The following is a 12686-nucleotide window of genomic DNA, read 5'->3' as shown; positions in this document are numbered from 1 at the left end:
TTCTTTTTTTTTTTGAAACTTTCAGAATCAATCGCTTCAACCGTCTTGTTTCCAGGTTTTCGTCACAGGTCCTCCGACTCGGTGTCTACAATAGCCTTTACCTGCTCTTTCGGATTTTCTTCTGTATGGCTGGGAAGACTTCCCTCTTTTCGGGATGGAATTGATTTAGCAAGTTGACCAATTTGGACCTCCAAATTATGGATACTAGATGAGTGGTTTTTAATAAGCTGATCGAATTTATTTTCGATCCGTTTAAAACCATCGTCGTGATTACTTATTTTTCCACTGATAGCATCTATGAATTTGTCGATTTTAGAAGATAAAGTGCTAATCGTATCTCTTGACTGATTTTGATAATTACTGGTACGATTTTGATTAGCACTTGCATTATTATTATTGTCTTTCTAGTTAAAGGTAGGATGATTCCTCCATCCATAATTATAAGTAGTAGAATAAGGATTATTAGTTTGGTTTTGCCCTTGGACAAAATTTACCTGTTCGATCTCACTCATATTTTCATAATCCACATCCGTTTGGATTGGATTACCATTGGTATCGCATGGTGCCATAAACCTATCAATTTTGTGCGATAAAGCAGAAAATTGGGCTTGTAACATCGCGACTGGATCAAGGTTCACTATACCTTTAACCGATGATGTGGTTGAGGATGATGGTTTTGCCACCGATATATGTCCACATTCCGCGGGCCACATACTGCTGTTGATTGCCATTTCCTCCAAAAGTTCTCTTGCTTGGGCTGATGTTTTCTTCATAAATAGCCCTCCCGACATAGCATCTAATGAGCCTCTAGTTGTAGGATTTAGTCCATTATAAAATGTTTGCATTAGAAGTTCAGCGTTGAAGTTCTTTAAAACGTTCCCAAGTCTTATAAAGAGTCTCATTATCATTTTGAGAAAAAGATGTTAACTCTTTTATGACTCTTGCGGTTTTTGCTAAAGGAAAATATTTTGATAAAAAAGCTTGGGCTAATTTTTCCCAAGTTGCAAACGTTGCGCCTGGCATCGAAGTTAACCACTCTTTGGCTCTATCCTTCAAAGTGAAAGGAAAAAGGTGAAGTTTGATTGCTTCGGCAGTCATATCTGGGATTTTGAAAGTGTCACAAATTTCAAGGAAATTTATCAGATGGGTGTTAGGATTTTCGTTAGGTAACCCGTAAAATGTTACATTATTTTGCAACATATTAAGCAAAGCTGGCTTAATTTCAAATTGGTTTGCGGTGATTCTGGGTCTAACGATACTATTGTTTACACCGGCCACCCCTGGCCTAGCATAATCCATAAGTGTTGGTGGGTCTGCCATAATATCTGGCTCGGTGTTTGTCTTTGATGGAGTTTTGTTTTTGTTTTTCTTGTTTTTCTTGTTCTTTCTAATGGTTTTTTCAATTTCTGGGTCTAATGGGTTTGGTGCAATGCCTGAACTTCGAGAACTGCGCATGAACCTGAAATCGTACACGAACCGAAACTACCTTCAAAACAGAATTTGAAAAATAAATATGTTAGTAAATTAAAATTAATAAATTACAAAAATTAAAATAAGTATGTATAAACCTAGATTTGAAATAAAATATGAAAAATCTAAATTTTTGTTAAAAATTTTGGCGTTCCCCGGCAACGGCGCCAAAAACTTGTTGACCGATTTCCGCAAGTGCACGGTATACGCTTGTAGTAATAAAAGATATCGAACCCACAGGGAACGCTTTTTAACTAAAACTTATTTTAATTCAGTTTTATTCACGTCTTTAGGTTTAACTTAAAGAAAATCGTTTAATTAATTGTATTGGTTCGGATCAATTAGGATTAGATGAGAATATTATATTGAACTTAGAGAACAATTCTGTCTTGAGATTTTGATTACAAGACAGACGCTTTCGTATTTGGAATAAATCAAAGGTATAAAACTTATTCGCATTAAGCGAAGAAAGCAACTATAACTTTGGTAAGATTATGAACATGGAATAATACAAGAATTTATGCAATTAAATGGCTTTGAACTGTAGAAATCTCTCTGGATCGGAGCAGATTTCTACCTTAATCAAATTAGTATTTTATATCCGATAAGCCGCGCTCACGATCATATCATCCGTAAAAACTAATTCTTTCAAGTGTTCAATAAAGTTTCTTTGTAAATATGATTGTATAAAACGTTTTAATAAAAACACCAATTTATCATTTTGAAAATCATTTTGTCAGAACAATATCAAAATAACAACAGGAAGAATATATTGAATAAAATAAATGTATTATTAATGAATTGTTAACCTTCACAAGTTAACAGAGAGGAAGAAACATGGATAGCATTTTGACGAAATCTTTGAGATCCGGGTTGTCAATCTTTCCCTCAAACTCTGTAGGTTTTTCAGACCCTTTTGCGCTTCAGCCGTTAGTTCTTCTCGCTGAATCTTCGGAATAGAGACCGCTAGGTCCACTACCAGAATGAAAACTTGTCTCTGATCAACCTTTGAAACTAAACTAATACTACTGTGTTTATAACTAATCTAATAACAACTTGTGTACATTAAGTTTTTTGTACAGAAATGAAATCTAACTTTCTAACTCTTTCTGAATCAGAGTTTCTTCAACATAATAACAACTCTCTAATTTCTCTAACTTTTTCCAACTCTGATTTCTGAAATGAATCACTTATTTATAGTTGGTGAAGGGTTGTAATTGAAGGGTCGTGCCCGCTGGTGAAGGGTCGCTTTTATCCAAACGAACAGACGCGTTTTTTGGATTTAAACATATGAAAGCTGTGCAGAATTCTTCGCTGTCTCAACTGAGATTCTAAAAATCTCAGTCGCGACAGGGGGCATGGAGGAAGGCTGAAAAATTTGAATTTCCGGTGACTGGCATCAGCGTGTCGCGACTGAGATTCTGAAAATCTCAGTCGCGACAGGGGTATTCTTCCCCGTCTCTCGGCTGCTTCTTGTCTCCTTGAGTCGGTCTTCTGATTAATACGTATTTTTGGCACGTAACTTAGGTTTTTCCCTCGTTTTAGCTCCGTTTTAGCTCCTATTTGGATTTAACTAAATAATTAAGTACCTTGCATCAAAGAAGTATATAAAGACGTAAAAGTACTCTAAATGAATATAATTAGCACAATTTCAATATAAATTTAACGTATTTATATATGATATAATATGTATATTTTGGGCTTAACAACCGTTATTATAACGATAAGAAATGACAGATATGTCGTAAGCAAGGCACTGTTAGAGAGTCATTCTCTAAAGGAGCTGTTAGAGTGGATCACATACGCTTAGAAGAGAATTTAGCCGATCCTTTGACGAAAGGATTAGCTAGAGAGAAAGCCCAGAATACTGCAAAGAATATGTGACTTATGCCCCTATAGTGATGAGTTACACACAATGGTAACCCAACCTATAGACTAAAGATCCTAAGAAATAGTTTTAACGGGTAACAACAAGTTGTGATGTAATATGAGTTAGATCATGCATTGTTACACATGAATTTCCTGAAGCGATGTTAGGTTGAGATAATAGAAACTCTTAATGAAGTCTATATATACTCCACTTGGAGTGAAGTACATAGCTACAGGAGTATCTTCGATAGACTTACCTATAAATGTGGAAGTGAGGCTGCTTCCTATGAGTTTAGGGCAAAACTCTGGAGCACTCATTATACCGGGATAGATGTGCATGCCCATAAACGCACGAGCTACTAGAACAACACTCTGAAAAGGTTATAGTGTTGTACAATGTCAGAGACAGAGTTCAAATCGAAAGATACATCTATTCATGCTTGACCTTATGTAACTGCTCAGTAAACGTTTTTTTTTTAATTCTAGTGGGGCTTATAAAAAAAATCTAGTGGGGGATTGTTGGGCTAGGCCACTTGACCCAATTAGAATTTATGAAAAAACCGAAATTTTTTATTTTCAAAGAGAGTTAGAAGAGTACAGGATCTCACATTGCTTAGAAAACATTTTGTGTTAATATTCATAAAGGAGGTCTTCACACATTTGGATATGCTCCAAGGAGTATCCCACTTTTGTGAAAGGGTGAGAACCTACTTGACGCTTGACCAAAGTGCGCGCTGCCGCAGCAGTTCGTCCAATCTGAGTCGGGTTGGGCCATGTTCAGTTGGTGTTGTGTAAACTCCATAATTTTTTATTGAAAATAATAATAATATTTTATATTATTATTTTAATAAATTTGGAATAAATATTTTTTAATTAATTAAATATTTTTTTTCTTAGATAAAGGCTGTTAAATTATTTAATTAACAAGTAAATTCAATTAGAAAGCATGTTGAATTGTTGATTAGTGGATTAATTAAGGTGACAATCATCAGCCTAAAGCAGAAAGAAGAGGTATTATAATCTCAGCTTTTGGCTGGGCACTAGCCTTCATCTTCTACCAAAAAAAAAAATCTCAGCTTTTAAGAAGTGAATCCATAAAATCAAACTTAAGAACCTATATTCTTTATGTTCATTGATTTTTCGTTCCTTTTATTTGGTTGAATGACATATTTTAATTCATTCATCTGCATATATACGTATAAAAAATAATAATGTTTAAAAATTAAAGGTGTTCTTTTCAAAAATAAAACAAAATAAATAAAGGTGTCGCATTATTACAAAATTTATAAGTAACTATATTTATTTTGTTCTCATAACTTTATTTTTATTTTTATTTTTTATATAGTGAAATTAATTTGCATTGTTAATCAAGTAGTGATTTCTAATATTAGTAGAGTATGTTAGAGATAACTTTTATTATTCTTTTTTATTTATGGTATTTATTTTCTAAATAAATAAAAGGTAACACAATCTATTTCTTCGATCATCTCGAGGAGCACCGTAAATATATAGAGTGTTTTTAGAGCTACAAAACCTTATTAAAAAGATGTCGCAAGACAAATATTTGTTTTTCTAATTTAATGTTAATTCGAGATTTTGTACTTTTAATTTAAATATTTTTTTTTAAGTGGAGCACTTGTATATTTTTAATATTTGGACAAATTTTAATTTTATTTAATTTTTTTTATTTGTTATTAAAAATTATAATGATACTTATATTATTATTATATGTTCTATATTTAAATATTAAATTGAAATTATGAAAAAATTGTATCTAATCATAATAATAAAATGCATATAAAAATATTAAGTTATAAAATATGATAAAAAGTTCTTCAAAAAAATATGATAAAAAATTAATTTATAAATATATTTTGATTAATAATAAAAAGAATATAAATACTAGGTGAAAAAATTAATACAATAATTTTTAGAAGGAAATACATGATTGGAAATGTAATTCTATATGAACTAGGAAATATTATATTATAATAAATGAGGTCTATAGAATATGGTAATCTCATGATGGTCAATTTCAGGATTATTATAATTGTTCCAGATTTTGTCTTATTTATTTTTTTATAAATAAGTGAGGTTTGATAGTGATCTACTCATTAAGACTCGAGAGTGTGTTTGTACTAATATATTTATTATTATTAATCAATCCATGTAGATTTCAAGACCCTAATTTTGGCTTCAATAATCTTTCTTATTTTCTGATCAACGTTGTCAATGTTTGACAACGTTTTCCTCGTTACCACTTTAAATTCTTATCGACATCTTGATCTCGGGAGTAGATAGATCTACCTTTACCTAAATTTTAATCTATCAAAAAAATATTTTTTTTGTTACTTCAGTTTATTAATTTATAACTAATAAAACTTTTTTTTCCTTTTATTATGGTTCAAATTAAGGTTATATAAAACGTTAGACGCTAGTTGGATAAACATGATTCTCAAGAATAATTGGATTTATATTTACTTGTTAATAAACTAAGTTTAATAAAAATATGTATTATACTAAAATAATAATAATATAACATAAAACGATTTAATATAGAAAAATATATATATTTGTAACATATATTTTTATAAATATTCAAACATCTACACTTCAATAACAATATCATTTAAATAATTCAAATAAATAAAATGTAATATTCACAAATAATATACTTTATCAAAAGCTATGAAACAATTTCCTTAAAGTCTTTAAATCATGTCACGAAAACAAGTAGAGAACACAATGAATCCAAAATATCTCAAAATAATAAACATAATTCACGAATAACCATGTGACAATATTTTAAATGAAGTATAATAAAGCAAAACAAAATATAAATGTTTTTTGTTCATCGTCCTAAGGCGACACCTAGGCAGTCTAAACGGCATCCAGACAGCTAAAAATTGCCTGGAGCTAATCGAGAAAAATCAGAACGGACTCTTGATTTCAAGAACCTAGACAGGACCTAAGTGGTAGAGACAACCTTGGTTTTGAATACTAGCCCAAATTACACATATATGGATATTTGTTTACCAGGAAATATTGCGGTTTGAAAAATATTAGACAAGAAAACTTTAGTGTTAGAAAATAAAATATTTTTTAACGTTCGGCTACAATGTCGAACAAAAAGGAAGAAGTGGTTCAAAATGGTAAGAAGAAGAAATAGGTTAAAGTTTCAAAAAGGTAAACATTTTCTTATTTTTTCATATATTTTTCTGTTAGTTAATTTAAAAAATTCTATTGATTTTTTTCTAGGGATAAGTACAAAAAAAATGTCTGTGGTATACCGGATTTGCGAACTCGGCCCTGTGGTATTTTTTTTTTGCAAACAGAGGTCTGTGTTACAAACCGTTAGCAAACAGAGGCTAAATTGACTAACGGTGTTAAAATTCAAAGAGAAAATAGTTAATTTGGTCCTTATATTTATTTATTTTATAAATTAAACCCCCCCTAATTATCTAATTATCACATATAAACCCCAAAATCAAAAAAAAAAAAAAAAAATACCTTCTTCTTCAATTAATTTCTTCTCCTTCTTCCATGGTTCTTCTTCTTCTTCTTCTTCTTCCATTAATAAAGAGAATAAAATATTTTTCTCTCTCCTTCTTCCATGGTTCTTCTTCTTCTTCTTCTTCTTCCTCTCTCTCTTCTCTTCTTCTATTTTTTCTTTTTTTTTCGATTCCAGATTTCCGAAATCGGAAATCTGAAAATTCCAGATTTCCAAAATTGAAAATCTGGAAATTCCAGATTTCCAGAAATTTCCAGAAATCTGAGATTTCCCAAATCGAAAATCTGGAAATTCCAGATTCGTGAAAATTTCCAGATTTTGGAACTTAAAAAAATAGAAGAAAGAGAGGAAGAAGAAGAAGAAGAAGAAGAAGAAGAAGAAGAAGAAGAAGAAGAAGAAGAAGAAGAAGAAATTAATGGAAGAAGAATGTATTTTTTATTTTTATTTTTGATTTTGGGGTTTATTTGTGATAATTAGATAATTAGGGGGTTAATTTATAAAATAAATAAATATAAGGACCAAATTAACTCTTTTCTCTTTGAATTTTAACACCGTTAGTCAATTTAGCCTCTGTTTGCTAACGGTTTGTAACACAGACCTCTGTTTGCAAAAAAAAAATACCACAGGGCCGAGTTCGCAAATCCGGTATACCACAGGCATTTTTTTGTACTTATCCCTTTTTTCTAAATAATTAAAAAAAATATATTTTTTTTTTGAAACAAAGAACAATTTTTATTAATTAAATTAGAAGATAACACATCAATAATAAACGGTGGTGGACAGACCCACTCACCACGAACAGAACTAGAAATAACAGCTTTAGCTAGGCTATGGGCTGCTAAATTCGCTGATCGTTTAATAAAAGAGATCGAACAGGAGTTCAAATCTCGCAACAAATCACAACACTCACGTATCACATCAGATAAATAAGATAATTGACTTTTTTGGAGCTGAATAGCCCGTACCACCATCAGGCAGTCGGACTGAACTTCAACATGGCTTAAGTTATAATTCTTGATCCATGATAGCGCTTCGCAGATTGCCATTGCCTCAGCCAAAGGTGGATCCGTTATCTCAGCAAGGTAACCCATGCTTGCCGCAAAGCATTGCCCCTGATAGTCGCGTAAAAGGAAGCCAAAAGAGCAGAAATTATTTAACCCATTTATCCATGCATCGACGTTACAGATGTAGCAGCCTGCAACCGGTTTCTTCCATTTACACAAAGCACCTGTGTATTGATTTTGTTGATCTGGGTGATGTCTTTGCGCTGCCTCCCAAGCCGTCAGTTCAGCAGTGGCGGTCTGAAATATTTCCTCAGGCGTTCGAACTTTATCATTCCAAACTTTTTCGTTTCGTAACCTCCATAGTTGCCAGCAAATCATCGCAATAAGGTTACAATCCATCGTCACATCATCAAGGATATTTGTAAACCAATGGATAAAATTTGTGATTAGATCCAACTGATTGTCTTTGAACAATAATTTCCATACCTGAGCAGCTCGAGGACACCCTATGAACACGTGAAACTCCTTTTCCCCGAAAGCTCCACACACCGGACAGCAGTTAGGTAGCGAGCTATGACGAATTGCAAGATTATTCAAAGTTGGCAGGCAATTGGTAAAAAATCGCCATAAACAGTTCTTGACTTTCGGGGCAACCTTCAAATTCCATATCAGCTTCCAATTTATTCCGTTTGGATTTATTTGATTCGACGGTGTCAGTCCCCTTGTCCAAAAATATCCGCTCCTAACTGTATAAGCATCAGATTTATCAGATGGCCAGAACCAACCATCTTCAACACATGTACGCCTGGCCGGTATGGAATAAATGAGTTTGTGATAAGCAATATTTTTTTACACAATATTTTGTGATAAGCAATCGAAAAATAGATTGGGTTGGAATATTTATGAAAGGGCTAAGAACAGAAATTTAGTTGAGAATGACAATTTTGGACCACTACTTCGGCCCAATAACAAACCTTTGGGCCGATTCCTTACGAAAGGGTAAAGATGCACAAAACAGACAACTTGATCTGTAGCTTTCTATTGTGGGTCTTTTACACAAAACTCATGAATAGAACAGTATTTATACTTTAGTCAATATGGAGAATTTAATTAATAAAATATCAAAAACAGTAAATATATTTGAAAAATGTCAGTAGTTATGAATTTTAAAATTCCTGTATTCTAGGATTGTGACGTGATTTGCTTTAAAAAAAACTGATGTTTTTTAATTTGATAAAATTAAAATTATTTTTTGACATAATTGTAGATATTTTTTAAAAATTGAATGTGAGTGTAAATTTCCCTTCTATTATTATTATTTTGGAAAATTAATCATTTTAATCTATAAATAAAAAATTAAACTCTATAATTTTAAATATATTAAAAGTCAAAAAAACAGATTCTAACTCTTGATGAAGTAATATTTGGAATTGTAAAATGACATTTTATATACATTTCTTAAAATATATTTCAATTATTCTAACTTGGAATATTTTTATAGATATAGATCGCATGTCAATTTGATCAAAAGTAATTGATAAACTCTCAAACAGAATTTGTTTATATATCTTTCAATCCCTAATGGTTTTATTTTTAATTTAAAACGAAAGTATCAAATGAATTGAGCAACATATTAAGTATATATTCATTCATGGTTAGCCTAAAAAGATTCTAATTAAGATATTGGCTTGAGCTGAAAAGATCCTAAGGTGGTTTAAGTTATTATATACCTAAGTTTGAATTTTAGTATAAACATAAACTTTTAAAGAGTATATATGATTATTCTCAAAATTATTAATAGGATCAATGGTTAATTATATATACCTACCATGTGTTATCGCCGATTTGCAGATGGGTACATATGGTTTTTTTTTTTTACAAACACAACATTGTGGTTGTCACGGTTACCAAAATCAAAGCAAATGGTTGAAATCTATTAACTTGGTGACGTCGCACAAACAACCCTATAGTTGTCGCCGTCACCAAAAGCAAGGTAAATTGATGGAATCAGTTAACTTGATGATGTGGTATAACGGTATTTTGGGAAAAAAATTGACTTTTGACTTTCTTGAAAACCAAAAATTCAAACAGAAAAAGGAAAGAAGGAGAGGGAGAAGAAAAGTATAAAAAAAAAAAAAAAAGTCAAAAACTTAACTTTCCGAAACTTTAAAATTAAGGTTATTGCCTTGATTTTAGTAATGACGAAAATCACAGGATTGTGTTTGGAAAAAAAAAATATCATAGGTACCTATCTGCAGATGATAATTATATGTTAATTAACCCTAGAATCAACAAAATAAATCATAAAAGCATCAAATTATTTTGAAGTTTGAGTAGAATTTATTCACATGAGAGAGGGTACGAGGACACCTTTATCCATATTGTAAAAGAGTCCAACATAATTATTCCTCTACAATGCACATTAATTAAAACAATCACCAAATATCAAATTTCTCCCTACTACTTAACTTATTAATTAACCTTTCCAATTATTTTGCACCCGGTCCATCATAGAACTTGTCATCCTCGAGACATCAAAGAGCCAATAACCCCCGCGATAAGAGTAGTCGGATCACCAAGCACGGCGGAGATAACAAACTGCATAGCCAATCCAGCCATCTCACAACATTTCTGAACCTTACCTTTACTCTTACTATGATTATGAGTCTGAAGAGTATTTTTCAAACTCGGAATTCTATTCTCCAACTTCCTACTACCATAATTACCACGAGAAGTGCTGTAATTAAAAGTAGGCTTCCCAATATAAAGGAGATCATACCAATTCTCCACCAACATATCCTTAACACAAGCAACATGTAAATTATATTTCTTGCAAGAAGATCTATAACTCCAACTCCTACCTTTTCTGCCACATTTATGACAAGTTGCACTAACTTTCCTATACAAGTAAAGCTTGACTTCACCATCATCAAGCACCATAGGCAACTTAGCACAGCAAGGATGAAGATCAAACCCACAGTCTTTACAATGGTAAACAAACCCATTTACATCTCTTTCACAGGCATTGCAGAATCTAGGCTTGTCTCCGGGAGGCCTTGACTGGAATTGGAAGGAGCATTTTGTGTAAAAAGGGTGTAATATTGTTGCAGATGGGATTGCACAGTGCATGTGAAGATCAAAGTCACATAATTTGGTGCATTTGTATCTTGATCCTATGCCTACTTCTTTGCATCCATCACATTTGAATGGGAATTCTGAGTAGTCGAATTTAAGGGAGTGTTGAGGATGGCTGAAGTGAGATATTTCACTGTATTTCATGTTTTTTTTGGGGGGAATTTAATAATGTGGATGGATGGGTATGGATATGTATTTATAGAGGGATTTAGGATTGGTAATTAGGATTAGGGGGTGGGATTGGCGTATGATTGAAGCCAAGAAAGGAATTATGCTTGGTGATTGTGGGAAGTGATGAGTGTGAATAGAGAATCCTAATTTATGTGTATAGGTAGATGGGAAATAGGTAGACATGAAGCATATATTTGGGTCATGTCCAACTTAAGAATATATACTCTTTTTTTAAACTAGGGGTTAGGAGATTCATTACTAAGTAATATAGGAAAAATCATTCTTGAAAATAAAGGTATAACTCTTAAAGATAAGTTTTTTTTATTAAGGGATAATAGCCAAATTTAACCCTAACGTTTTAAGAGAAACGTATATTTAGCCATAACATATGAAATTGTACAAATTTAATCCTAACTTTTTTTAAACAATATCAATTTAAGCCTACATTATCAAAAAGTTGAAAAGTCTGGTTTGATTGATATTTAAATGTCACTTCGGACATTCCAAACAAGTTTGTCGATAAACTGCATCAGTTTCATATATTTTTTATTAGTTATTTGAAATTATATTAATAACACAGTAAACATTTTAAACATTTTGACAAAAAAAAGTGATTAACTTATATGCAGTAGACTTAGTTGTTAGCATTTTAACATATTTTTGTTATTGTGTTAGTAACATACTGAATATCTTAGACATAATTGACGTTTGAAATGTCTGGAGTGACAGTTAATTAACAATTAAACCAATCTTTTCTAATTCTCAACAACGTAGGGCTAAAATTGATCTTGCTCGGAAACGTTATGAAAATTTGTACTATTTCATACGTTAAAACTAAATCTGTTAAAATTTTAGAGTTAGATTTGGTTTTTATCCCTTTTATTAATTAATTAAAAATTGATTCTTACGAATAAGAAAATTACATATTTGTAAAAATGGTCCAAAACTCCAAGCAACAACACGAAAGCTAAAAAGCATCATTAGGCCCCTAATCTTTCATTTTTTGGTTCATTAAGCCTTTGATCTTTTATTTGGATGCATTAAGCCCCTGATCATTTATTTGGATGCATTAAGCCCCTGATCATTTATTTTTGGTCTTATTAAGCACTTGATCATCAAAAAAAGTAATTTTGAACATAAAATTCGGTTAACAAACTGTTATTCATTGCACATGCATTCGAAATTTATAATTTTTCACTGTTTGATAGCAGTTTTGGATGTGTAATGTGGCTAAAGGAAAATTGTAAAAACCTTAATTAAAACTGTAAAACATATATTTTTTTTTAATAATTTCAAATACAGATGAAGTTAATAACGTATTTTTAACAGAATTAGATATTCACAACTTACTAATTTGGTGATCAATGGCTTAATGAGACCAAATATAAATGATCAGGGGCTTAATGTATCCAAATAAAAGATCAAGGGCTTAATGAACCAAAAAAATGAAAGATCAAGGGCCTAGTAATGCTTTTTGCCTTTATGAAAACATGAATACTTCGTGGGAAGTAAAAAGTGAAATGACC

At 31.5% G+C, this 12686-nt stretch overlaps 1 protein-coding gene across 1 annotated transcript; it reads right to left on the bottom strand.

Moving 5' to 3' along the window:
• Window positions 1-10151: 10151 nt before the first annotated feature.
• LOC136209066 (uncharacterized) lies at window positions 10152-11255 on the bottom strand. Its single transcript, XM_066000423.1, has one exon. The coding sequence runs from the start codon at window positions 11131-11133 to the stop codon at window positions 10375-10377; it is 759 nt and encodes a 252-aa protein (XP_065856495.1). The 5' UTR covers window positions 11134-11255; the 3' UTR covers window positions 10152-10374.
• Between the last annotated feature and the right edge of the window lie 1431 nt (window positions 11256-12686).

Source organism: Euphorbia lathyris, chromosome 10, assembly GCF_963576675.1.
Source record: "Euphorbia lathyris chromosome 10, ddEupLath1.1, whole genome shotgun sequence".
NCBI lineage: Eukaryota > Viridiplantae > Streptophyta > Magnoliopsida > Malpighiales > Euphorbiaceae > Euphorbia > Euphorbia lathyris.
This window is presented reverse-complemented; position numbering and strand designations above follow the sequence as displayed.